The following is a 27,400-nucleotide window of genomic DNA, read 5'->3' as shown; positions in this document are numbered from 1 at the left end:
TATAAACATTTCTCTTTGTGCGAAACAATGTTTCCTTTTTATAATCTTCACGGGGACTTCTACAAACAGAAGTCATATTTGAACTGAAGAAACTTTTTCTGTTTCACAGTTTTAAAAAATGTAATATAAAACTAATGAATATTTATATACTACAAATAAATAAATAAATGAATCTGGAGCAAAAAAAATAAGATATTAGTGGAGTAGAACCTGTGCTATGCTCCAGGGGAATATGTACGTATTCTGCTAGACAAAATCTCAAACAATTAGAGATATTTACATAAAACCACGTATATTTTGCTTAGGTATTAGAAATCATTCACAGGATGTAAAGACAGAATAAAAGGAAGACCTCAGAGTGGCTGCAGTGCTAGCAGAGGGAAGCAGAGTCTCAAGGAAATAACAGGTCAAAGCCAAAAAGAGACAATCCAAAATTTATATAAACAGGAAGGATGTTAAGAGAAACTAACAAGAGTAAAGTTCCGAAAACTGCTGGCAGGAAGTAGGGCCTGGAGCAATCCTTGAGCCAAAAGTTTAGGTATAAATATGTATGCATACAATTCACAAACCTCTCCATGACTCAAGAACTATTATTTGCAAATGTAAATTAAATAAATAAATAAATAAAACCCCATGGCATTAATTCTTATTTACCACGAATAATCTCAAAAAGCCATTCAAAGACTGGTTGGGTGAAAAAAAAGCATAAACATTTAAATTCTGCAGACTTTGGGTTTGGTTCCCACCTCTGTTTCTTGACAGCTTTGTGATATTCATTAACTTAAAACATTTGAAACCTAGCTTATAGGTAACTTACAGGGCTGTGTTATGTTTAAATGAGTTAATGTCTAAAAATAAAATTAAAATTCTATCTGTTATCACATCATGCAAAATCATCACACTTAGAAAGCAATGTTTAAGATAATGTGAAACAAAATACAGGCTATCTGGAATACCAGAAATTCACTTTGTGGGACCCTTGGAGATACTGAAAACAGATGGTCAGATTTCCTTCAGAACAAAAAGGGCTGGGGTATTAAAAGCAGCTCATGGGACTGCTGATTAGGAAAAATACACTATATTTATTGTAAGATTTCTTGGGAAAAAAAAAAAAAAACTATGAAGATTTCACACAGGAGTCCCAAACTTAAAGTCAGAATATTAGGCTATTTCTCAGATGGGTAACTTTTTTGAATGCTTCAGGGTTCGAAGGAAAAAAAAGGGCAGGCTTTTATTTGCTTAACAATGGTTAATGATGTCCTTAAGCAATACAAAAGAGGCCAACATAGGAGATGCCACCTATTGAATGATGAAAATCATTATAAATTACTGAAGTGAAAAATGGTAAACTGCTAGGTTTACTGAGATTTATAATAACCTACAGCTTTGAGTCAATAAATAATTTCGGATAATTAATAAACCTCAAATTCAAGACATGATCCAAATGGATTTCTACAAAATTATTTGCATATGTGTGAATTTAAAAATCTAATAAAAGGTGTAAAACTTGTTAACCAAGTTATCAGTTGCAACTTGGATGTGGTATATTAGATGGATAGGATTCTATCTGGGTTAGAATGATTCAATGTTAACTGAATTCGGCAGACAAATTTGACAGTCTCATAATTATCTTGGATTCTGAGTTTTGTCAAAAGCCAAACCACAGAAGAGATTGAGAAGGAGAAATAGTTCATTTTAAAAATTTGATGTTTTAATTAAAGCCCTTGTCTTTAAATTAGAAGCTAATGAGAACATAGTAATCAAAGAGACAAAGAGAAAGAAATTTCATCAGCACGAGCTGAGTATATTTAGTGTTCAAACAATGTACATTGTTTTATTTACTGTAGAAAAACTAGTATCAAGAAGTTGTTTTAACCAATACATGGATTTTTTGTGTATTCAATACCTGAATTTTTAAAATTTGAAACGTCAGTGCAGCCTTAAAAAAGAAGTTCTGTCATACAGATGAATCTCAAGGCCATTATGGTAAGCAAAATAAGCCAGTCACAAAAGGCCAAATGCTATATGATTCCACTCATATGAAGCCTCTAAAGTTGTCAAAATCATAAAAACAGCAAATAGAAAGGTGGTTACCAAGGGCTAGGGGAGTGGGGAGGGGAAATTAGTGTTTACCAGGTAGTTTTAGTATTGCAAGATGAAAAATCCTAGAGATCTGCTGCAAAACAATGTGAATATGCTTAACACTATTAAACCGTACACTTCAAAATGGCCAAGATGATATATTTAATATTATGTTTTTACCACAATAAAAAAAAACAAACCACAAAGTCAGAAAACCACTGAAATAGTTGTTTCTTGAAAATTCAAATGAATTACTCAAAGCCATCCAATGAGACAGAAATTATGAAAACTAAGCTACCTGAACTTTTCAAAGACGGGTAAGAGAACATTGTACTATTAACTTCAAAAATAAATGCAGACTTCCTTGGTGGCGCAGTGGTTAAGAATCTGCCTGCCAATGCAGGGGACACGGGTTCGATCCCTGGTCCAGGAATATCCCACATGCCGCAGCGCAACTAAGCCCGTGTGCCACAACTACTGAGCCTGCGTGCCATAACTACTGAAGCCCACGCGCCTAGAGCCCGTGCTCCACAACAAGAGAAGCCACCGCAATGAGAAGCTTGCGTACCGCAACAAAGAGTAGCCCCGCTCGCCACAACTAAAGAAAGCCCACGTGCAGCAGCAAAGACCCAACACAGCCCAAAATAAATAAATAAAATATATTTTAAAATAAATAAGTAAATAAATGCTATTTTCTTTTGGAAGCCTCTGAGCAACATAAAATCAGTGTAAATAACCTTATGCATCTTCAGTGGGAATGCACTTTCCTATTTCATATTTGAAGTTCTATATCACAATAAAAAACAACTGAAAGTAACTATAACAGTAAGAATCCAAACAAAAGTTCTGACCTGGAACTTTTGAAAGTTTTCTTTAAAATAACAGTTTTTTCCTTCAGCACCTGACAAATGTTGTGCCACTTCCTTCTGGTCTCCATGTTTCTGATGAGAAGTCTGCTTTAATGCAATGCCCCCTGCCCCAATGTTATAGTAGTTCCTTTCTCATTGCTTTCAAGATTTTTACTTTGTCTTTTGTTTTCAGAACTGCTTTGGTTTATCCTGTTTGGAATTTGCTAAACTTCTTGAATCTGTAGGTTTATATCTTTTGCCAAGTTTGAGTAAGTTTTTAGTCATCATTTATTATTTCTTTAAATACTTTTCCAGCCATGCCCTCTTTTGCTTCTTCTGGGACTCCAATGGCATAAATGTTAGCTCTCTGGTATACTCCCACAGGCCCCTGAGGCTCTGTTCATTTTATTTTAGTCTATTTTCCCTCTGTTGCCCAGATTTGGTAATTTCTATTGTTCTGTTTTTCAGTTCACCAATTCTTTCTTCTATCCCCTCCATTCTGCTGCTGAGCCTATCTGCTATTCATTTTGGTTACTGGATTTTTCAGTTTCAAAATTCCCATTTGGTTCCCCTTCATATCTTCTATTTCTTTGCAGACTTTTTTTGGCTGAGACTTTTTTTCATTTGTTTGAAGCATACTTGTAATTGGTTGTTGAAGCATTTTTGTGATAGCCGCTCTATAATCTTTGTCAAATAATTTTAAGATTAATATCTCTGTAATCTTAATGCTGGTCTCTATTGTCTTTTTCATTCAATTTGAAATGTTCCTTGGTATGACAACTGATTTTCAATTGAAATCTGAACACTCTGGGCATTATATTATGAGACTCTAGATTGTGCTTAAATCTTCTATGTTAGCTGACTATATTTGGCCCTGGTCTAGCAGAAAAGATGCGGAGGTGCCATCTCATTATTACAAGGTAGGGGTAGAAGTTCAGGTTCCCCACTCAGCCTCCATTGACACTAGCGATGGAGCAGCTCCTTGTTACTTCTGACTCCCCACCAAGCCTTCACTGATACCCCCCTGGCTAAGGAGGCTATGGGTGCCTCACTACTACACCCTATGTGGCCTCCACTGACACCATAAGGGGAGAAAGAGTTAGGCCTCTTTACTGATGGGTGGTGGTGAAAGTCTTTACTCTCAACCAGGCCTCTTCTGACTCCACCCCAGTGGGGAGGAGTAGGAGCTCCTTTTTACTGCCAGGTGGGGGTGTAAGTCCAGGCTTCCCACGTGGTCTCCAGTGCCAGTTAGGGGAGGGCTAGTTAACTATCCGATGGGGATGAAAATCTCGGCAGGCTCTGTATCTGGCCTAATCTGACATCATGACAGTAGAGGTGCTAGGGCACCTCATGATAGCCTGGTAATGTTGGAAGTCTACGCTCCCTACCTGGCCTTTGCTAGTGAGGGTGTGGGTGGGACCAAGGTTTTTTTCTGCAGTGTTTGGCTGGAGTAGTTTTTTTTTTTTTTTTTTAAGGTTTTAGGGTGCCCCTCTCCTAGTATTTGGCTAAAGAGTTTAGGCTTTTGTTGGGGCTTTTTTGGGGGGGCAGTGTGGGGCCATTGGTGCTTCTCGGTTATCAGCTTCCTCAGTTCCAAGTGTGGTATATCTGAGGCAAAGAGAAAAGCCAAAAACTTACTCCTGTCATTCTTTGGATCCTGAGATCCCTAGCTGTTCTGTCTTCTCTCCATCTTATAGAGTCTTTGTATATTTTATATATCATGTTCAGGCTTTTTAGTTGTATTCAGCAGGAGGAATAGGGAAAAACATATCTATTCTATTTTCCAAGAAGCAGAAATTCTCATTTTTAATTGTCAGGAAATTGTAATGTTTATAACATTACCAATTTTAACCTTTTAAAAAATTTCATTTTACCAAAATCCCACAGGTGGAAGTATTATTTTTATATATAAACCCTGTTACTAGTCCAATAACATGGACTAATGTACCTTGCCAAATACTGTGCTAAATTTCTGACATCATGGTTTCACAATTATGCTACAGATACAATTAATTATGCCAATGGCAAAGACCAGGCTACTGTGTGTGAGAGAAATGAATCTATTTGTGAAAGTGGGCTCTATTTTCCAGTTATCTAGGCACCCGGATTGTCAAAACAAAACAAAACACAAAAACAAATTCAAAATGTGCAGAAGGATTTAAATTCCTCTCTTCTCTTTGCAAAGCCACCTTTAAATACAGGAAATTCTGTAGGTTCTGTCTTCAGCATTTCTTATTTCTCTTAATTATTCCCCAGAGCAGTGACTATACTTCTTTGACCATGCACTAACTCCTGAAAATGCATTTTTGTTTATTAAAATCAATTACATGCACTACTGTCTTACTTTATTACTGTATCTCCCAATTCCCAGAGGCAAAAATCCTACTCATTGTGTAATAATTCTAAGATATACATTTCCCCCAAATTTTAATATTGCTGAAATCTTCTACAATCTATTGACCTTACAATCAATGATGTCTTAGCAATGGATAATGGCCACGATATGGTTGTCATCATCTGTCTTCAGGTAACCCCAGTCACAGCTATTCATATTGTTTTCAACTTCAACTGATTTATGTGCATTCATACCTTTGATACCTTATTTACTGAGCTTAACTGTTACTTAAAATGTCTTCCTGGATGGTGTCTGAAACTTTTTGTTGATACCTTGTAGTAAGATCAAGAAAGCACCACCAACAACACTTGCAGAATGCTATCAGTGGCTTAGAAGAAAATCCCAAAGGCAACAATAAAACATTCTTAAGCAATGCTGCATCCAAGACACTACAATTAGATAAAGAATGATACTGTGTAGGGCGGGGGGGGGGGAAACCCCAAGGTGCTTAAAAACAAAAAAACCACACACACTGTATTACAGTTTTTTTTTTTAACCTTTTAAATTGGTACATAAAATAATGACAATGTGTTATGATGATGGCATCTTAGATTTGATGAAATTCAGTTTACGCATTATAAACATACCCAAAGAAGTCCTGGCTTCCTATTGCACCTTTTTAATTGGCATCTCAAACTAGGCCTATTTAAATTCACATTCCACTACACTCTTTCCTCTGCTTCCCTCAATCTTGCTCTTTAATTCCTTAATACTAAAGTTAAAGGGCATCATTTTCCCAATTACAAAGGCTAGAAAGGGAGGCAGAATGGTGTAGTGTCTTAAAGTGCAGACTTCACAAGTTAGACTGTCTAGGTTCAAATCCTAGCTCTGCCAATTATCGTGTGTGATTTCTCTCTATGACTCAGTTTCCTCACCTATAAAATAAGAATTATAATACGGGCCAACCATCACTCATCCAAACCCAAATTTCAAAACTTTTCTTTCTTTCTTTCTTTCTTTCTTTCTTTCTATCTATCTATCTATCTATCTATCTATTTATGGCTGCACTGGGTCTTCGTTGCTGCGCGCAGGCTTTCTCTAGTTGCGGCAGGCGGGGGCTACTCTTCATTGCAGTGCACGGGCTTCTCACTGCAGTGGCTTCTCTTGTTGCGGAGCACAGGCTCTAGGCACGTTGGCTTCAGTAGTTGTGGCACACGGGCTCTAGAGTGCAGGCTCAGTAGTTGTGGCTCACAAGCTTAGTTGCTCCATGGCATGTGGGATCTTCCCAGACCAGGGCTCGAACCTGTGTCCCCTGCACCGGCAGGTGGATTCCTAACCACTGTGCCACCAGGGAAGCCCTCAAAACTTTTCATATTTTAGAAATATAATATTGTAGATTATGCAACACCCTTATTGAGTCTGAGGCAGTACTCCATAACCAAACACGTTAATATTTTTGCAAAAAATAAGTTTAGTTAAGTGGGGGAGAAACAAAGACTATAAAGAGCCTCGTATCAGTTCAAGTCATGGTGTGTTGCCAAATGAGCCTACACCAAACTTACAATTTATTTTGTCATTTTTCAGAGTTTTGAGGGTTTGGAATTGTGCATCTGGGCCTGTGGGGTGGTGGCAGCAATATATTTTCATGTAATTGTTAGGATGACCAAAATTATATATATTAAAGGACTTAGAGCAGTGACTGGCACACAGTAAGCACTCAATAAATGCTAGCTATTATCAGCATTATCACTACCTTTGATTTTTCCTCCCACCTTACTATCTAGATCCAGTGAATCACACCAAGCCTTATTAATTTTATTTTCCAAATTTCTTTCAGATCTGCCCCACTTCCAAGCTCACTGCCACTGGCCTGGCTCTCTAACTCCCTAATCCCTAATCTGTTCAAACTCACTCATCAGTCAAGAATTGTCTTCTTAAAATACAGAGTAAGGATCATCATGTTCCTAAAAACGCATCACCACTAAAGGTCAGTTAGCAAGGCATACAAATTCCTCTGTGCTGTAGTCTCAGTTCCCTCTTCCTGTCTTATCAGTTACTCTCTCCATATACCACTAACACTCCTCTCCTCAAAAAACGATGACTCCAAAGAAGTCCCTTTATCCAATGCAATCACGACCAGTACTTACTTGGTTAACCAGAAAAGCTGATTGAAATAGGGAATAGTAAAACATAATACATATTTGAAAATAAATAAATGCAAGACATTTATTTCAACGTAGACAATATTGGAGAACGTCTCCAATGACTTAAATCCATGCTCCCTTTCTTGCATAAATGACAGTCATAATGCACTAAGACTTCAAAGTGTCTTAAAGTGAAACAAACACTTGAAGTCAACAGAAAAGCAATCTGAGTATATACTCCTAGATATTTTTTCTTTCAATCTTTCATTTGTTGCACCCACACCTAATTAAACAGCAATTATATTTTTAGGACCTTGCCTTTATTAAGGCTTTCCAAAATATTTAACTTAGTAATAGCAATAACTTTCTTTTTTGTACACATTTCATCAGTTTTGGATATTTAATTAAATTATATAATCACTAACAAGTGGAATAGATATTAATAGGCTAGAACACACACAACTAACTTTTGGTAGGCTCGCAATTCAACTGGTGGAAACAGAAGTAAGTGAGCTTAGTAGAAGTAGTCTATTTGTTGCAACGTTAAGTTTTAACAACTTTATGGGAATCAGTCAATATGTTTTAACAAAGAAATGGCAAATGTTAGTTAAGAGTGGAGGCCAGTTAAAAGAGCTTTAACCATGTATTATTTCCCGTTTATGAATAACATGACTTTTCTCAGACAACTCCCAACTTCCAGAGGCAAAAACCCTGCTCACTGTTTAATGTAACAGTTAATGTCACCTCCTCTGGAATCTTTCTCTGAATGGCCTAAACAGAATTGATCACTTCTTCCTCAGTGTTCCTTGTACATCTCTTGGTCCATTTATTCTATCTAGTACTGGTATTGACTTGACATGTCAAGTCAAAGCTTGAAGATTAGGAGCGGTTGCAGTCATTTTTACATCTTACAATGCCTAACTCTACTATAGGAGACAGTTGTGATAGAACAGAAAGAACATCAGAATTTGAGTCTTGAGAATGAGGGTCCAGTTCTGATTGTGAAATGGAAATAACAGTGAACACGCCCATACAGTTGTTAAAAAAAACTGAGTAAGAATGTATATGAGAATATTAGTTTTGGGCAAATATACCTCATTATTATTATAGCAAGATATAAATAAGTATCTTGCGAATAAAATTTTAGTGTTTTCAAAGGATCTTAGATTCAGTTTCACCTTCTAAGACTTCTAATCAAAATACATAGTCTGCTTTACACTAACTATGTATCATTCTTGACAAGAAATATGTAAATAACCGAAATGCATGGATTTGCCAACTCTTCTTGGTGCTCAAATACCCCCATATCAAAGTAAATAGGACAAATGACTACTTCACTCTCCCCTGCTCCTCTCATCTAGCTAGGTCTGCTCTAAGACCAAATGATCAGATGATAGTTTTCTTTATTAAATAATCCAGGAGAACCAAGAGCTTAGTTATTTTTCACTAAAAGTAGTGACCAAAAATAGAATTATGAATAACAACAACTAATTCAGCTAACTTTACTGATAACTAAATATATGCCATAGATTGTGCCAAGTGTCTTATAAACACTATCTCATCTAATCTTCACAATAATCTTATAGAATAGGGATAAGCGTTAACATTCCTATTTTAAAGATGAGGAAACAGAGGTTCAGAGAAGCTGGTAATTTGTCTAAAGTTAATAACAATTAATTAGCAAAGTTAAGATTAAAATAGAGTTGTCTCATTTCTGAGCTTGATATCAGGAATATTATAACGTTTCTCATAGGCATGGTGGTGCAATTTATATAGTTCTTAAATTGGTAGGAATTTGATTCTTTTACCAAAAATAACATTATTGAATTCCAGGCAGAGGAATCAGCAGGTGCAGACTATGAAGCAAGATGCCTAGTTTGTTTAAAGGCTCAGCAAGGGGACCAGTTTGGCTAACAAAGAGAGCCTGGAGAATGTGGAGAAAATGACATCAGAGAGGTAACAGAGGGTCAAACCATAGCCTGCAGGCCACCAGAACTCTGGTTTCTAAATGCATTATAAACCCACTGGAGGGTGAAGGGCTTTGAATAAAAATGTGATGTTATTCCACTTGCAATATTTTAAAAGGATCATTCTGACTGCTGTGCAGAAAACAGATGGGGGGAAGAGGATGGTTATGGTTAGAATGATTCCAACTGCAATAACTTCAGTGAAGAACAGTGTCCAGGATCAGGGAGAAATGAAAGAGGTGATGAAATAGTTAGATACTGGATATATTCTGAAGGATAAGCCAAGAGAAATCTTGAGGATTCTGTTGTATGTTTATGAAATAAAGGTTATAATGAAGAAGAAAAGCCACGCCATAAATAAGCCACCACAAATATTTTAAAAAGTTATATCCTTAAATAGCTGATTCTTTAATGATCAAATTACAAAGCTAATGAAACTTTTTCCATGCTGTAAATAAGACCATGAAGATGTCACTGAATGTCACTACCAGTATATTATAATGATATGAAATCTTCAGCAATGTCTTCAAAACTACTCCAAACGTGAAGAAAAATATGTTAAATGTACTAATTAATCAACATTCCATTCTATATACTATGAAACTACATAATGCTAGCCTAACACAGGGCTAATTTTCTCTGCTATTGAAAAAGTTTAATACAAACACTAAAGCTACTCAAGATAAAAGCATTCCTTAAACATCTGTGGCAGAAGCCTAAAAAAGAAATGTAGTGACAAAATTAAAAAGAGACAAAAGAAATTATAATCACATCAATAACCAAAATGTTAATAAAACAAATCATTTAAGTTTTATTATTCAAATACAAAATTTTTTTTTATTCTTATAAGTCATAGGAATTTTTGTTTATGTGAAAAATAAAGACAATGCCAAGGCTAAAGTTACACTCATTCAAATAAATAACATTCACTGGTCCATCAAGAAGGACAAGCTGAATAAACTACAATGACACTGCACAACAGAGTACTAAATACTACACCTGAAGAGAACAATGAGAAATAGCTCTATAACCCACTATATAGTGGTCTCCAGGATAGACTGTTAAGTGAAAAAAGAAAAGTGGAGAAATAGTGTATGACAGTCTTTCATTTATCTGCAAAGGGGGAATAATACTTATATTAAAACACAAACTGGGATAAAATATAACATTTAAAAATGTTACCCATAGGAAATACGGTGGTAGAGTAGGGACTGCCGTTAGAACCTGGTATTTTATGTAAATTATAAAACAAAATTAAACTAAACAAAAAACAAACTTAAACAATGAACTTAATGGTATATCTAGTTAGTGGCATAACCACACAGAAAAGAATTATTCCAAGTGACTTCAGCACACACAGTAATTTGATGGTATATTCCAAGTGGGATACCATAAGAACAAAAAGAAATGTCACCCCCCTCACCCCTGCCAAAAAACCAAAAACAAACCCCCAAACTTCAAACTGCTTTCAGTAATCATTATTGTTGTGGTATTGTTATAAGCAATCTAATGTATATGTAATATATGATGAAGCAAATTAGTAATTATGTGTTATTTTAATTCTACAGTTCTTGACAACAAAGTAGGGGAGAAAGGAAATATTGATACAAGATAGAAGAGGTTAAAGAAAGACACCCTGAAGCTGAATTTGAATTTGAAAGAATGATCAATGCAGCAGCAATGAGCACTTCTAGCACCCATTACAAGGAACAGGTTTCCTTAGAGAAATGGCAATTTCAGACCCACGGCAGGAAATATAAAAGATGAGTCTGGAACATTTTTATACTACTGAAGAGCAAGGAAGATTTTAAAGATCACTTTATTTGGTCATGTCCCAAGGTCTTAGAAGCCAACATGAAGAGACTCTTGTAGACCAAAGATGGTACAATTTGCTAATCAATAAGGGCAATAACTGCAATGGATTGAAATACATCAAGTACGTTTAAATGCATGTGCTCAAGTTATTTAGATCTCAAAAAAATCAATTAGTCCTTTTTGAAGGTAACTAGTAAACCAACTCATTATTTTAAAAATCAGTATATGGAGGGAAAGAATAAAGAATATATCCTGTTTTCCTATAAAACTTGTACAAGGGGTAACCAAATAGTAGATATGAGGCAGTTTCCTTTACAAAAATATTTCAGCTAATAAAAAAGAAAGACAAAATTTAAATGCTGCCATCGTAAAACTCCTATGTCTTCATCTAATTATTTCTTCATCTCATTATTCTTTTATCTATTATTTCTTTATTTTGTTATTATTTCTTGGTTATTGAAAGCCAAGTCAGAGGACTTGGTTTTCAATGTTTCGCACATAATTTAAATATATAATTCAGTTATACTTAATGGCTAGAGTTATAATTAACTGATCGTTATAGACTGGAACAATAAATTGAATACATAATTTCTTGGGCTCCATAATCGTTCTAGTATGTCCAGAAGTCATAGTTCTAGTATGTCCAATTTTACTTCTAGTCCATAGCCCAATGACATCAAACTACAACTTTTAGGGAAGAATACCTTGATGTGACAGTGAGAATTTTATACTGCCTGTATTAGTTTGCTAGTATTACCATAACAAAATACCATAGACAAAGTGGCTTAAACAATAGAAATTTATTTTCTCATAGTTCTAGAGGCTGGAAGACCAAGATCAGGGTGTTGGCAGGTTTGGTTTCTTCTGAGGCTTCTCTCCTTGGCTTACAGATGGCCACCTTCTAACGGTGTCCTTACATTGTCTTTTCTCTCTGTGTGCAAGCCCCTGGTGCCACTTTTTGTGTCCAAATTTCCTCTTATAAAGATACAGTAAGATTGGATTAGGGCCCACCCTAAGGGCCTCATTTTAATTTAATCATCTCCATCTATACAGTCACATTCCAAGGTTCTGGGGGTTAGGCCTTCAACATATGAATTTTGTGGGGACATGATTCAGAGCGTAACACTGTCAATTCAGCACCCCAAAGGAAGAGAATAATGTTAATGCGTACATTTCAATATCTGACCCATCAGTACATAGTAAAACAATGCATATGCTGACCATTAACATTATACTCCCCAAACTCACTTCATTTATTCTTCCTCTAATCCACTCTGGTGAAGGGGCATTATTAAACAATCTCTATTTTTGGTTTTCCCTAAGACTTCTACCTTATTCATAGCAGGGAGATGTTGAAAGCAATTATTTTGGTGAAAATGTGAGATAACTGAGCCAGAATATGAAGAGCTATCATTCACCTATTCACTTGGCTTTTGCTAGGCTAGACACCAGATGTGAAATTGTTAATTGTCTAGAAACTAAACTGCAACCTCACATTCTTTGTTCTACTGTCTCCAATAGAGGTCAAAAATTTAGAACTCGCTATATCCTACCTAATCATCCCCAAATCCTCATAGTGAACTATCTGTGCTTCACTGTTTGTTTTACCTCTCAGTTCAATAGGGTTGAATTAGTACTATTCTGTGCAAAATGTAGTTGGTAAAGAAGCATGTAAACAACTGATATGTTAGAGATGATGATGAATCAGCCAGGAACATTAGAAGGGTTTCTGGAAGAAGTGATTCTAACACAAACTGCAGCTTGTGTCTGCTACAGTCTGGTAGTAGCTGGTCAAGTAAAGAAATGAGGCAAATGAATCACTATGAGCAAAGACACAATGATATGAACCAGCAGGGAATGCTGGGGAACTGAAAGTAGTCTAGTATTGACAGAGTAAAAAATGTAGAAAGCAATATGAGAAACAAGAGCTAGGAAGAAGCCAGATCATTCCCATTTTATAAATAATATTAATCATAGAGGCTAAGTAGCTCCGCCAAGGGCACAAAGGTAGAGAATGGCAGAACCAGGATTTGCAAACAAATTTAACTCCAAATACGTCACTTAGCAGAGTGACCCAATTTTCCATGGTTTATAACTGTTGTCTCTACGTCATTATTAATAGGGCCTTCCTTTACCCTATAAATGCTCTGATTTGGGAGGTATCTTTCACCCTACCTCTTAAGCCACCATGCTATATGTTTTCTAGACCCAAGAAAACTAGGATTTTGGATTTCATTAACTTCTCTCACTCATTAGTGAAATTAATTACTGAAAGAGATAATGCTGGTGAAAATAATCATGCATTTAGAAGGGTTTTAGGCAATCATCACCTAACAAATAGCCCAGTATATACGAGAGTTGAACTGTCTTTTATAAAAATATTATCATTATTTAAAAAAAAAGAATCTCAGAGGGCAGAAAGAGCAAAAAAGGAAAAGTCATCATTCTTTTAATTTTAATTTTGTTCAAAAAAACTATAAATTTAAATATAGTTGACCCTTGAGCAAAATGAGGGTCAGGGGTGCTGACTTTCCCTGCAGTTAAAAATCTGTGAATAACTTATAGTTGGCCCTCCACATAAGCAGGCCCCCTGTACCGGTGGTTCCTCAGTATTCCTGGTTCCACAACAGCGGATTCAACCAACTGCAGATCACGTAGTACTGAAGTATTTACTGTTCAAAAAATCCATATATAAGTGGAACCACGCAGTTCAAACCTGTGTTGTTCAAGGGTCAGTTATACTTCAGTTATACCACAGCCATTAATGCCATAAATGCCTATATAAAGGTAGTTAGATCAGCAAAACTATAGTCAGCCTTGGTCAAAATAGGTCATTTTTGTTTGTATAAGTCCTATGAAACACATATTCCGTATCCCACCTTCCAAAAAGAAGAAAAGTTGTAGTTACTCTACTGAAACTATTAACACATGCAGCAGACTGCTCACCCCTCCTCACACTTATTTCCTGGCATTAAAAAAACTGAATATGCCAGATACTTGTTTCTCCCAGCAAAGACATGGGCAAATTACCAAGCCCAGGCCAACGTAAGTCCCTTAAGGGGAAATCTGTTGCAGTCAGAGGGCTCTCTAGGGAAGGTTTCCCTCCTTGATAGTCACAGAATATGGAGAAGATACTTTCCACTCCCCATCCACTTTTTATTTTGCTCTTGGATGTGCATATGTAAAAACACAATTCAGGAGTTGTGGCAATCATCTTGTGACCAGGAGGGGACAAGGTTAAGAATAAAGTCCATATTTGGGAAAGGCAGAAGAAGAAAACACCTGAAAGACTCCAAGCCCTGATGACATCACTGAGCAGCTTAATAAATAAACCTGAATGCCCTTCCTCTAAACTATGTATTATCCTGTACAACAAGTACCCTTTCTCTTTAGGTCAGTTTGAGTTTGATACTGTTACTTGCATCTAAAATCATCCCAACTGACACAATGGGTTGTTAATCAAGTCTACAAGAGGAAATTATTCAGAACAATTATTACTGGCTTTTCAAACTCAGAAGCATGAATTAAAAAGGAAACACAGGATTACACATCTGAAGAAAGAAGCTGGGTTTTCATTTTCCCAAAAAGATAAAAAAGATAATGGTCAAAAGTTAATATATACTGAGTATTTCCTATGTGCCAGGAACTATACTTGGTGGGTTATCTCAGTTAACCCTCACAACAAACCTAGAAAATATTATTCCCATTCTACAGAGGAGAAAGCTGACGATTATAAAAGTTAAGCAACTTGCCCAAGGTCATACCCCTTGAGAGTGGTTGAGGAAGCCTTCATAATCCACATTAGTTGACTTAAGAGCCTAAGTACCAAATATTTAAGGACAGCTGAAGATAAATGCACCTTAGCTATTTTTTTCTATGAAGATGAAATCCAAGCCCTTTGTTGAGCATGAAAAGAACAGAAAGGAATAAAGAGAACCACAATTAAAATTATGAATAACCACTGTTGACTTACAATGGCAAAAAGAATCCTTCATTTTACACATAAAGAAATCAAAGCCCAGAAAGAGGAAACAAATTATCAAAAGGTGTAACGCAGTCAGTGTTAGAGTCAAATAGCTCAGATTTTCTGATTCCCAGAGCACTTTTCATTTCACCAAACACTGCCTCTCCTTTAAACTGGTATACTGTATCTCCAATACACATGGGGGCTGGGGGTGGGGGGCAGTGTATGTGTGCATGAAATGTACAAAGAAATAAAACTATGAAGACTTACTACGAGAGATTCACAGAGTAGGACTACCATATTCAATATTAGTTTATAAGCTTTGATGTGAGCAGATAGACAATAAAAATGTTTATGGTGCTGGATACACAGCAACAAGAAAAAATAAGATAATTTGATGAAAAAATTATTTTGTCAGGATATGTATACTTCCTTGTTAAATTTCTGAAGAATCAAATTTTCTCAGAAAGTACTCCCCTATTAAAGGTAGTTAAGAATACAATGACTATTTTTCACTATATTTTCATGTTTTTAGAAAACAATCTTAATAAAAACTAAGCATAAATATACTGAATAATTGGAGAACTATGTATCATATTCCTTCTTTAGCAAAGTAACCTAATTCAGAATTATTGTTAATTTCCCCTAACAATTCGTGATTACATAGGGATATACTAGATTGCTAAATATTAACCTTGAATCATTTGACAATACATGTACTCAAAAGAAAAGGAGATGGGGCTGGAGAATGTGTACAATTACTCATATCAATTCAAAGTACCAAAAGTCAAAGACGGTAGGGAGACAAGAAGATGATCTCACACCAAGAGACAATATTTGGATTCCCATGATCTACTTATTCTCTTTCCTGCGAAGAATAATTTTTATGAATTAAGGTAATATAAGAGTTCACTCATTTATCTATAACAACAATTTCTATAAAATCTCAAGTCTCTAAATAGTATTTGGATAAAAACAAACACAGAACTAGCTTACTCTGCAATATCAAGATATCCACAAGAAGCAGCTGCATGTAGTGGTATCCAGCCTTCATTATCAGGTTGATTAATATTTGCTCCATTTTCTACCAGAAACTTCACCATATCAACATTGTCATCAATGCAAGCCTAAAAACAAAACAGAAAGCAGGATTAGAAAAATTTTGAATCAATACTGCCAACAACACGTCAATAGAATAAAACTCCTATTTTGAAGCTTTTATAACATATTTTCTATAAGGTAGTCTCTTGCCATCTCGATTGTACTGCTATGAAGTAGGCCAATGGTACTACCTAAATTTTAATAGTCCTTGCTTAGATACCCATATAACAATACTGTATGTGACTAGACTTTTTATGCCAACCCCATGAGGAAAACAAGTACATGTCAACATGGAAACAATCAAAACATTATAATTAAGTACCAATAATATCCTCTATAGCAGTGGTTCCCAAACTGTGGTCTGTTCAGGGAGTGGGATCCCTTCAGGGAGGTGACAAGGTCAAAACTATTTTCAAAATAATACTAAGATGGTATTTCCCCTTTTCACTGTGTTGACATGTGCACTTGAGGGTGCAAAAGCACTAGTGGTAAATATGTTTCTGTCTAAGAATAAATCAAGGCAGTGGCAAAAAAACACACAAAAAACACAGCACTTTACTGTCCTTGTATTCACCACTCTGCACTCACAGTTTTTTTTTCTTTCCCAAGCTATTTTTACTTATGAATGTCCTTGACAATGCAGTAAAAAGTATAAATTTTATTAAATTTTGACTCTTGAATATACATCTTTTAAATGCCCTGTGGAACAAGACAGGAAGCATGCATAAAGCATTTCTTCCAAGTATAATGACTGCCCTGAGGAAAAACACTTGTGCAATTAATTTGCAAGCTGATCTAGCCACTTTTTCCATGGAACGTCATTTTTAAAAAAAATTTTTATTGGGGTATAGCTGATTTACAATGCTGTGTTAGTTTCAGGTGTACAGCAAAGTGAATCTGTTATACATATACATATATCCACTCTTTTTTTAAAATTCTTTTCCCATATAGGCCATTATGGAATACATTTTTACTTAAATGGCAAACTATATTTAGTCTAACTTGGATGTTGGCAGAAATTTTCTTGAAAATGAACAAAGTCTGTCAAAAAAACTAACAGTATTTGTTGCCAATGATAAAATTCAAGCTTTCAGGAGTAAATGAATTAGTTATTTTAATTTAAAAATGCCATTTATATAACATGGGTAAAGTACTGCTTTAATTCATTTAAAAATGAATTAATAAATATATAGAGTCCTCTGTTTTAACCTCTAGTATTGTAAATATTAATATATACAACCCACAGAAACAAAGCTCTTTTAAGTCCTTCGTAATTTTTAAGAGTATAAAGGGGTCCTGAGATGAAAAACTTTGAGAACCGCAGCCTATAGTAAATAAGAAGGGAACTTTTTTCAATGCTTACTTTGTGCCAAGTAGTACGATTGGTGCTTTATCTATTTTACTGATTTGTATATATTATCCTCACAAAATCCCTCACGAGAATGGGAATTTTGCTGTATCCCCAGCACCTTTTACCATTCTTTGCATGTGGTAGGGGCTCAATAAATGAATAAATGAATAAATGAACAAGAAAGCTAAGATTCAAAGAGATCAAGTAGCCTGAATAAGCCACAGAGATGGGAAATGATAGAGCTGAGATTCTATCACAGATGTTCAGATTCCAAAAAATAAGCTCTTTCCACACTTAACACCATATCCACAGATGTTCCTATTTCACCAACTATTTCTCACCTATTTTGCAGTCTCTGAAACAGGATATCATACATTCTAGGCACTTAATAAGTGCTTGCTGTATAAATAAAACCAATTTTCCTTTACCTATCACAGAAGCAAAAGAAAACAGTTTTAGTAGCTTTTTCCTAGGGGGGGAAAAATGACAAAGTTGGTGTCAAGAAAAGCACTAAGGACAAAGTACTTTACATCTAAAGTGGAAAAACACTGACAAGTGTTTGGCTGTAGGCTCTAGTTCTGCCTCTGCCACAGATTTTATAGCTGTGAACAAGTAATTTAATCTTTTTGGGCTCTGTCTTTCAAGTGGAGGAAAGGAGCTGGTGGGTTACATCTCTCTAAAATTCCCTAACATATTTAACATTCTTATATATCCATGATTCTTCCCTTTGGAACAAGTTACAGGCAATCTGAAGGCAAGATCCCAAAGTGCCCAAACAGTTCTTTACACATAGCAAATGGTAAATGAGTATATATAAACAACATTCATATAAAGTTTAAGTATATACTGCTTGGGAAAAGAACTGTGTTTTTCAAGGAGCAGTGGTTAAAGGGTAGGAGAGATTTGAGAACCACAGCTATCTAATAACAAGAAACATCAAAATTCTATTGTATTATGAAGTAGTTTATAAAATGTTATTTGAGATAGCTAATGACTCACAGTGGCTTGAAATAATATTAGATCTATTTATAAGTTTAAGCATTAATTTTCCTTGAGAAAAGATATTAAATTGTATTCGCCTCTCTCTCAACCTCTTTTAATTCCTACAGGCTCCAAAACAGTATTTTGATTTTATCATTGATATAAAAATATAAAACTCTACCTGATAAATGTTTTTTAATACAAATATGATTATTGTTTTTAAAAAATGGAGAAAAACGTCAAAACAAGAAATTATAATAAAGATATATGGGAAATGCTCACAATATATTAAATTTTTTAAAAAGGATACAAAACAGTTTGCCTAATATGATTCTAATTTTACTTTAAAAACTACATAAAAGACTAGAAGAATATATAATAGTCATTATCATTGGTTGTGAGACTATGAATAATTTTTATTCTTTAAATTTTTCTTTATTTTCAAAATGTGTACAATGAATAGGCAGTGTTTACATAAAAAGAAAATCTAAGCCTTGATTCTTAAATGAAAAATATTAAATCTACTGTATGGATATGGAGAAACAACCAATTGCTGATAAAAGTGTAAAATTCATATAACCCCTTCAGAAAACCATTTGACAGTATCTACTAAAGTTATATAGAACTGATAAATAAATGGGGTGGGATGTATGTGTATATGGGGAGAGTCTACTCATGTAATAGAATCCTATACATCAATGAAAAAAGAACAACAAACAAAAAGAACAAACTAATGCTACCTTCAACAACATGGATAATCCCTGCAGACATAATACGTGAGTGAAAAAAAGCAGACACAAAGGATACAAACTGTAAGTTTCCAGGCAAAACTAATCCCTGGTTATAAAGCTCAGAATCCTGGTAAATTTGTGGGGAAATAATAGGAGGGGCACGAGGGAGCTTTTTGGAAGACTGGAAATGTTCCCTAGCTTTCTGATTTTTTACATAGGCATATATATATGTAAAAATTCACTGAATTATATGCTGTGTACTTCATTGTATGCAAATTATACCTCATTTAAAAAAAAAGAAAAAGAAAAAAATAGGCTACCATGTATTAAAAACCTACTGTATACTATCTCCAGTATAAAACACTTTATCTTTCTCTAAACTGCACATGCTAAAACACGTCTTCCTTTCATTTCTATCCCCTGCCTCCCGAGGCTCCATGTATCAAATGGAATCTCTCTTTTAACTGATAATCTTTAAATACTATGAGTTCTCCCCACTGCCCAAATTCTCACATATTCTTTTATAGGCTAAGTATCCCTAATTTCTCTGGCTATTCCTCATATTATATATGCTAAAAATTATATATGCTAAGGCCCTAGGAATACAAGGAAGGGAAAAGATCACATTAGTATAGGAAGCTAGTCCATAAACAACAATGATTACATAAAGGTATAACAGCAGTGGGTAGAAAGTACTAAAATATCATTGGGAACATAAAGAGATCTTGTGATTAAGACAGTCCATAAAGGAGAATACATTTGAGCAAGGTTTTGAAGATTACATAGGAGTTGTTCAACTCGCAATTCAACTAGAAGGAACTTCACTGAGCAGATGCACTATGACTTAAAAAATGTATGGAATAAATGAACAGAAAATCATCCAGTGGTAGATAGTATCTGCACGTTATAACACAGAATAAGGCTAGGTGGTAAGAGGTCTGAATATACTGCAGGTAAAAAATCTGAACGTAATGCAAAGATGACAGGATTTGACATTAGAGGTGGTTTTCAACCTACTTTCTACTCCTACTGATCAAGAAAACCTGCTACACTCCCATCAGTAATAGTGGCTCAATTCAGCAGTAGGAGTAAGTAGGAGAAAACACTGTAGAATTTCAGGTAGATGATGTTTGAAAAACCTATTCAGAGTTTATAAGCAGAGGGTTGACATGATCAGATCAGTATTTCAGAAAGATTACTGGAAGTAGTATGAAGAGAGAAGAGCCTGAACTGAGCAACACCAGTTACTCAGAATGGATGTTAAGAGAAATCTGGGAGAAAATGTACAAGGCTTAATTAAAGACTGGATATGAAGGGCGAGGGACAGGGAGAGGTCATTCATGAAAACAAACACCACAGGTTCGAAAAGCAGGTTGGAGGAAGAAAGATAACTTTAGTTTTGGATATGCTGAATTGATTATAGGTGTCTGTATACTTATCTAATGATGCATATCCAGTAGCCACCTGAATATGCAGATCTAGAGCTTAAAAATGAATGTGGGATAAAAATATCTATTTGGGAATTACCTGCATTAAGGTAATAATTAAAATAATGGGACCTAAAATCACTCAGAGAAAGAATGTAGAGAAGTGATTTCTACGAAAATAGTAAGAGAAAGGTTAAAATTAAATTATAATCAGTATATTCTACTTGGAGGACAAAGACATTTGTGGTATTTTATTCAGTCAGTTCAAGAGAGTTCTCAAGAAGCTCATCATCTAGTATGGAAGACAAATACACAAGTAAATAAAAATATCAAAATGAATATGATAAATACAGTTATATGGCTGTACACTTCTTACCATGGAAGTCAAGAAGAGAAGAACTAAAGAAGAATGGTTGTAGTCAGGGAATACTTCCTGGAGGAGGCTCTACACCTGAACTTAACATATGAACAAGTAACAAACACTTCCTGGTGTATGAAGATGCAAAGTCACACGTGGGGAGGATAAAGGTAGGCAGGATCCAGAACAGAGTCTTATTTGCCATCTTATGAGTAATTCTTTGACAGTGAAGATAAAAGATTCTCAGGACAAATGGTTAATTTTTAAAGTTTCTCCATTTTAAGAAGGTGACTGCCCTGGCTGTTTGAAAAAATTAACATATACGAATAGCTATTCCCCAGTAAATGAAATGTTGCTGATTTTGATTTTAAATGTTTGTTTTTAAGTCAGTATGACTTAAGAAACATGAACAAAAATACCTAAAGCAGTTAATGTTAAATGTGCTTGTGCCTTTATTTTGTTTAAATGTAATAAGTTTTTGAAATGTTTAAATATAAATTAAATGCTAAAAACATCATTGTAAAACATATATTATAAAGGAATCTCAAGTTTGTGTTGTAAATTGTTCAGTGTTCTCCTGAACATTTACAAAGCATACACAATAAACTGGCAGACATGCCCATAAAAATATTGTTGCTAAGAGAATCAAAAGCTAACACATGCAGCACATTAAGAGATACATGACTTGCTGACTTTAAATATCTGAGTAAATATGGTCAGTTTATTAAGCCATATATGGAAAGAAACAGAGTGACTCAAATATACTTCTAAAATCTTATCTGACATGATTTATCTTAAGTTTTTCTTAAATACATATTCCGAGCCATTACCAATAATAGATGATTGTGTGAAGACACTTTTGTCATTTAATCCCAGGTACAGGCAGCTTTGTTAACTTGAGCTATAAACTATCTCAATAAACTAGTTCAAGTACATAAAACATCTGTTTTTATTGAAAAGGGGGCCTAGTTATTTTTCTCAGCAAGTTAGCGCAAGGACAACCTTTGTTCCCCACTCATTTTTACGAAAAAGTTGAAAAGCCTAATAACAAAGAATTGAATTATAAAGGGGCTACACAAAGTTGGCTCTAAGAAGACAGAGTCCATGCCTTAAAGACAGATTCTGGGTGAGGCACGTGGAGTTGAAAAATCATTAAATTTCATTCCTAGAAGAGATAAAAACAAATGTGTTTAGCAACCATTCAATTCAATTGAGTACAATCACAATTACAAAATAAACAGCATTTGAAATAAATTCTAACACTGTTATATTCCTTTTCATGAACAGACTCTAGAGCCAGATTGTCTGGGATTAATCCAGTTCTACCAGTAGGCTGGTTGTCGTTGGGTCAATTATATAACATCCTGTGTGCCACAATTTCCTCTGGAAAATGAGGACAACAATAGTACCTACTTCAAAAGTTTACTATGAGAGGTTATATGAATTAATATATAAATCACTTAGAGTAGTACCTGTCAAATAGTAGGTACTATTATGTTTATATCAATACATAATCCAAATGCTCAATCATCCCCATTAAAATTTTTTTCTTTTTCAATTCTCATCCAAAACTTACTATTTCATCCCTTTAAAATTAAAGAACAAAGTTAAATGGTGGAGACTTGTCAAATATTCTTTGTAGTACCACTTTTGGTAAAAGTCCTATCTACTAATGATTTCTAAGAGGATGATTAAATTTTAAAAGATGCATTAAGAAAATTTTAGGGATTTCAAACCTCCTTCCAACAAACTTTTACATATAGAAGTTTTAAATAAGCTCATTCATACAAATTACATACAACACAAGAGAGCAAAACAAAGGAAAAGATTTAGTTGTATAAATGTCATTATACCAACTTAGGTGAAAATATAATTATAGTCAATTAGATGAAATGCTTACAATTTGCACCTAATCATTACTAACACAGTTAATTATTGAAAGGTAAAAGACAAATTAATCTGAATACAGAAGTTATCTAAAACAATTTCCACTTCCTTGAAACAACTCTTTATGACTCTTCGTAAGGAAAACTCAGTTCTACTCAACTGATGGGAACAGAAATTTGTAGATATACCAGAAAATAGTCCATGCCCTAAGCATTCAGGGTGACACAGATGTCAGTGAGTATGCGTAAAGAGGAAGTAAACTGGAGATGTCCAAACAAGTTTTTGTTCTATTTTAAAGAAAACTTGGACATATCAAAGGAGGAATCACAGGTGTAGTTTATACAAGAAAAATAATGAAGAACTCTGAGCAGCATTCCCATACTAAACAATAAAAAATATCGATAAATACCTTGGTCTTGCATTGAGACTGGCAAATAAATGAGCATGTACAATCTTAGGAGATCATCTATTATATTTAACAATGAAAACAAGTAAGTTCAGCACTGCATTTTAGTTCAATGATTTTTTTTTTTGCCTTTCTTATCTTATTTCTTATAAGCAGGTAGGATCTCTAGACATAAAAATAAAGACCTGGCCTTACAATAAATCATATGTTCAAATGATAAAATGATTGGAAGAATAAAATTCAAAACACAGATTATACACAATGGCTAAACCATGGGAAATTCTTCATTGGGATTAAGAAAAATTCAGACTTACATAATACATATAGTATCCATAGGAGACACAATGCCTGACAAGGAGAAGATCCGATTTATCTTTGTGGATTGAATGAACTGGACAAGGCAAAAAGACTATAACAAAAATGTGGAAAAACTCTTTTGAGAAAAAATTTCTAGGGGAAAAGTATAGTCATTGGTATCCGTGGGAGACTGGTTCCAGTACTCCCTGCAGATACCAAAATCTGCGGATGCTCAAGTCCCTTATGTAAAATGGGGTAGTATTTGATTATAACCTACGCATATCCTCCTGTATACTTTAAATCATCTCTAGATTACTTAAAATACCTAATACAATGTAAATGGTTGTAAATACAATGTAAATGCTATGTAAAGAGTTGAAAGCTTGCGGCAATTTCAACTTTTGCTTTTTGGAACTTTCTGGAATTTTTTTGTGGACTATTTTCAACCCTTGGGTGGTTGAACCCTTGGATGTAGAGGAGGGCCAACTATAATCGACACATTGCGTAAACATTCATACTTCATCTAACAAGTATTAAGTATTTGAATGAGAATGCCAAAAACTGGAAACCATAATTATTCCAAGATTAAAACACACACTTTATCTACTCTTATTACACAGCTGTTATTTCCTTTATTGATAAAGATCTATAAAGTAGTAAGTCAAACCTAGATCTTTAGAGGCCAAAGACTTTTATTTGAGGACTCAGTAAGGGAAGAATATTACTTCTAGAGTTTAGAATCCTTATGGATATAAAAATGTTAAACTTCGGGATCATTCTTTGACAAATAACTTTTATGGACTGCCTACTATATATAAAGCAATGAGCCAGCCACTTTGGTGGATACAAGGACCAGCAGTAGAGAGTATATTCTTTTTGTTTCCTTTATGCACGCTGCCTGTCATATAGCAAGTCCATAATAAATACACGTAAAATGAATCAAAATAAAATGCAAACCTCTCCTTAATGAGCAGGTGTTTATGACCTAGTGTATGTGTACATAAAACTGTACTAAGTACTGTATAAGACATGCTGCCTTTATTACTGTTGCATGTGTTCCAGTCTTTTCTCACTACTGGATTATAATCCCTTAAGCATAGAAATTGTCTTATATATCCCACAATACCTAACAGTGCTACTCAGCAAATTTTTCTTAATGGACTAAAACAAATGATCATGTAGTACTGTTCTCAGGATGCTTATAATCTACTTAGGAAAATAAGATAAGCAGATAAAGAAAAATACTAAGCAATTTAAAAGCAACATAGCATTAGTGCTGGGAAAACTGGACAGCGACATGTAAAAGAATGAAATTAGAACACTACTTAACACCATACACAAAAAAAAAATCAAAACGGATTAAAGACCTAAATGTAAGACCAGACACTATAAAACTCTTGGAGGAAAACACAGGAAAAACACTCTTTGACATAAATCATAGCAAGCTCTTTTTTGACCCACCTCCTAGAGTGATGAAAATAAAAACAAAATTAAACAAATGGGACCTAATGAAACTTAAAAGCTTATGCACAGCAAAGGAAACCATAAACAAGACAAAAAGACAACCCTCAGAATGGGAAAAAATATTTGCAAATGAAGCAAGGGACAAAGGATTAATCTCCAAAATATACAAACAGCTCATAGAGCTCAATATCAAAAAAGCAAACAACCCAATCCAAAAATGGGGAGAAGACCTAAATAAACATTTCACCAAAGAAGACATACAGATGGCCAAGAGGCACATGAAAAGGTGCTCAACATCACTAATTATTTTTTTAATTAATTAATTAATTTATTATTTATTTTTGGTTGCACTGGGTCTTTGTTGCTGTGCACAGGCTTTCTCTAGTTGCGGTGAGTGCGGTGTGCGGGCTTCTCATTGCAGTGGCTTCTCTTGTTGCAGAGCATGGGCTCCAGTAGTTGTGGCACGTGGGCTCAGTAGTTGTGGCTTGTGGGCTCTAGAGCACAGGCTCAGTAATTGTGGCGCACGGGCTTAGTTGGGATCTTCCCGGACCAGAGCTCGAACCCGTGTCCCCTTCACTGGCAGGCGGATTCTTAACCACTGCACCACCAGGGAAGCCCCAAAATCACTAATTATTAGAGAAATGCAAATCAAAACTACAATGAGGTATCACCTCACACCGGTCAGAATGGTCATCATCAAAAAATCCAGAAACAATAAATGCTGGAGAGGGTGTGGAGAAACGGGAATGCTTTTGCACTGTTGGTGGGAATGTAAATTGATACAGCCACTATGGAGAACAGTATGGAGGTTCCTTAAAAAACTAAAAATAGAACTACCATATGACCCAGCAATCCCACTACTGGGCATACACCCCAAGAAAACAGTAATTCAAAAGGATACATGTATCCCAATGTTCACTGCAGCACTATTTACAATAGCCAGGACATGGAAACAACCTAAATGCCCAACGATAGATGAATGAATAAAGAAGATGTGGTACATATATACAATGGAATATTACTCAGCCATAAAAATAAATGAAATTGGGTCATTTATAGAGATGTGGATGGACCTAGAGACAGTCATACGAGTGAAGTAAGCCAGAAAGAGAGAAACAAATACCATATATTAACGCATATATGTGGAATCTAGAAAAATGGTACAGATGAACCTATTTGTAGGGCAGGAATAGATACGTAGATGTAGAGAACAGACATGTGGACACAGGGCGGGAAGGGGAGGGTGGGACGAATTGGGAGATTAGGTTTGACATAAATACACTACCATGTGTAAAATAGACAGCAAGTGGGAACCTGCTGTATAGCACAGGGAGCTCAGCTCGGGGCTCTGTGACGACCTAGATGGGTGGGATTGGAGGGGGGGGGAGGGAGGTCCAAGAGGGAGGGGATATAGTTATACATATAGCTGATTCACTTCATTGTACAGCAGAAACTAACACAACATTGTAAAGCAATTTTACTCCAATAAAAAAAAAATTCACCTCCTAAAAAATAAAAGCAAAATAGCATTAATAAAAGAAAAGTGGGTACGTGAGTAGAGATGAGTTAAAGAAATCTTTTTATACATAATAAATCCTTTGCCAGGTTTCATTACTGTCTGAGCTCTGGAGATAGAAAGCCAGCTACAGGTAGCTGTTTTCCTTGTTGAATTCCTTTATCAGACATGATCACACACTGACCTAGAGGTGTTTAATCAATGAATATATACCAATAAGAAAATAATTTAATTTCAGGGGAAGTAATAAAAGCTTTTACATACTGTTTTATGCAATTCAATTAAAAACAACAACAACAACAACAACAGGTTACAAAGGAGTATGTATAATATGATTCAATTCTCTTCATTGATATTCCTTTTCAAGACTCCGGAAGAATACATGTATACCTCATTTTACTGTGCTTCACAGATACTGAATTTTCTTACATTGCAGATACTGCATTTTTTTTTTTTTTTTTTACAATCTGAAAGTCTGTGGCAACTCTAGGTCAAGCAAGTCTATCAGTGCAATTTTTACCAACAGCATTTCCTTACTCTGTGTCTCTGTGTTACATTTTGGTAGTTCTCCCAATATTCCAAAACTTTTTCATTATTATTATATTTGTTATGATGGTCTGTGATCAGTTATCTTTGATGTTAATATTGCAAAAAGATTATGACTCGCTGAAGGCTCAGATGATTGCATTTTTAGCAATAAAGTATTTTCAAATTAAGGTATGTACACTC

The 27,400-nt window shown here is 35.0% G+C and overlaps 1 protein-coding gene across 3 annotated transcripts in view; it reads right to left on the bottom strand.

Moving 5' to 3' along the window:
• PPP1R12A (protein phosphatase 1 regulatory subunit 12A) overlaps window positions 1–27,400 on the bottom strand; it is a 149,701-nt gene that overhangs the window by 75,056 nt on the left and 47,245 nt on the right. For all 3 annotated transcript variants that reach the window (XM_061204151.1, XM_061204152.1, XM_061204153.1), the window contains exon 2: window positions 16,149–16,279. In XM_061204151.1, coding sequence (XP_061060134.1) covers window positions 16,149–16,279 — 131 coding nt within the window. The remainder of the gene's footprint in view (window positions 1–16,148; window positions 16,280–27,400) is intronic.

The sequence above is a fragment of the Eubalaena glacialis genome, chromosome 11, assembly GCF_028564815.1.
Source record: "Eubalaena glacialis isolate mEubGla1 chromosome 11, mEubGla1.1.hap2.+ XY, whole genome shotgun sequence".
NCBI classification, from domain to species: domain Eukaryota; kingdom Metazoa; phylum Chordata; class Mammalia; order Artiodactyla; family Balaenidae; genus Eubalaena; species Eubalaena glacialis.
The sequence above is the reverse complement of the archived record's forward strand: the minus strand, read 5'-3'. Positions and strand labels throughout refer to the sequence as shown.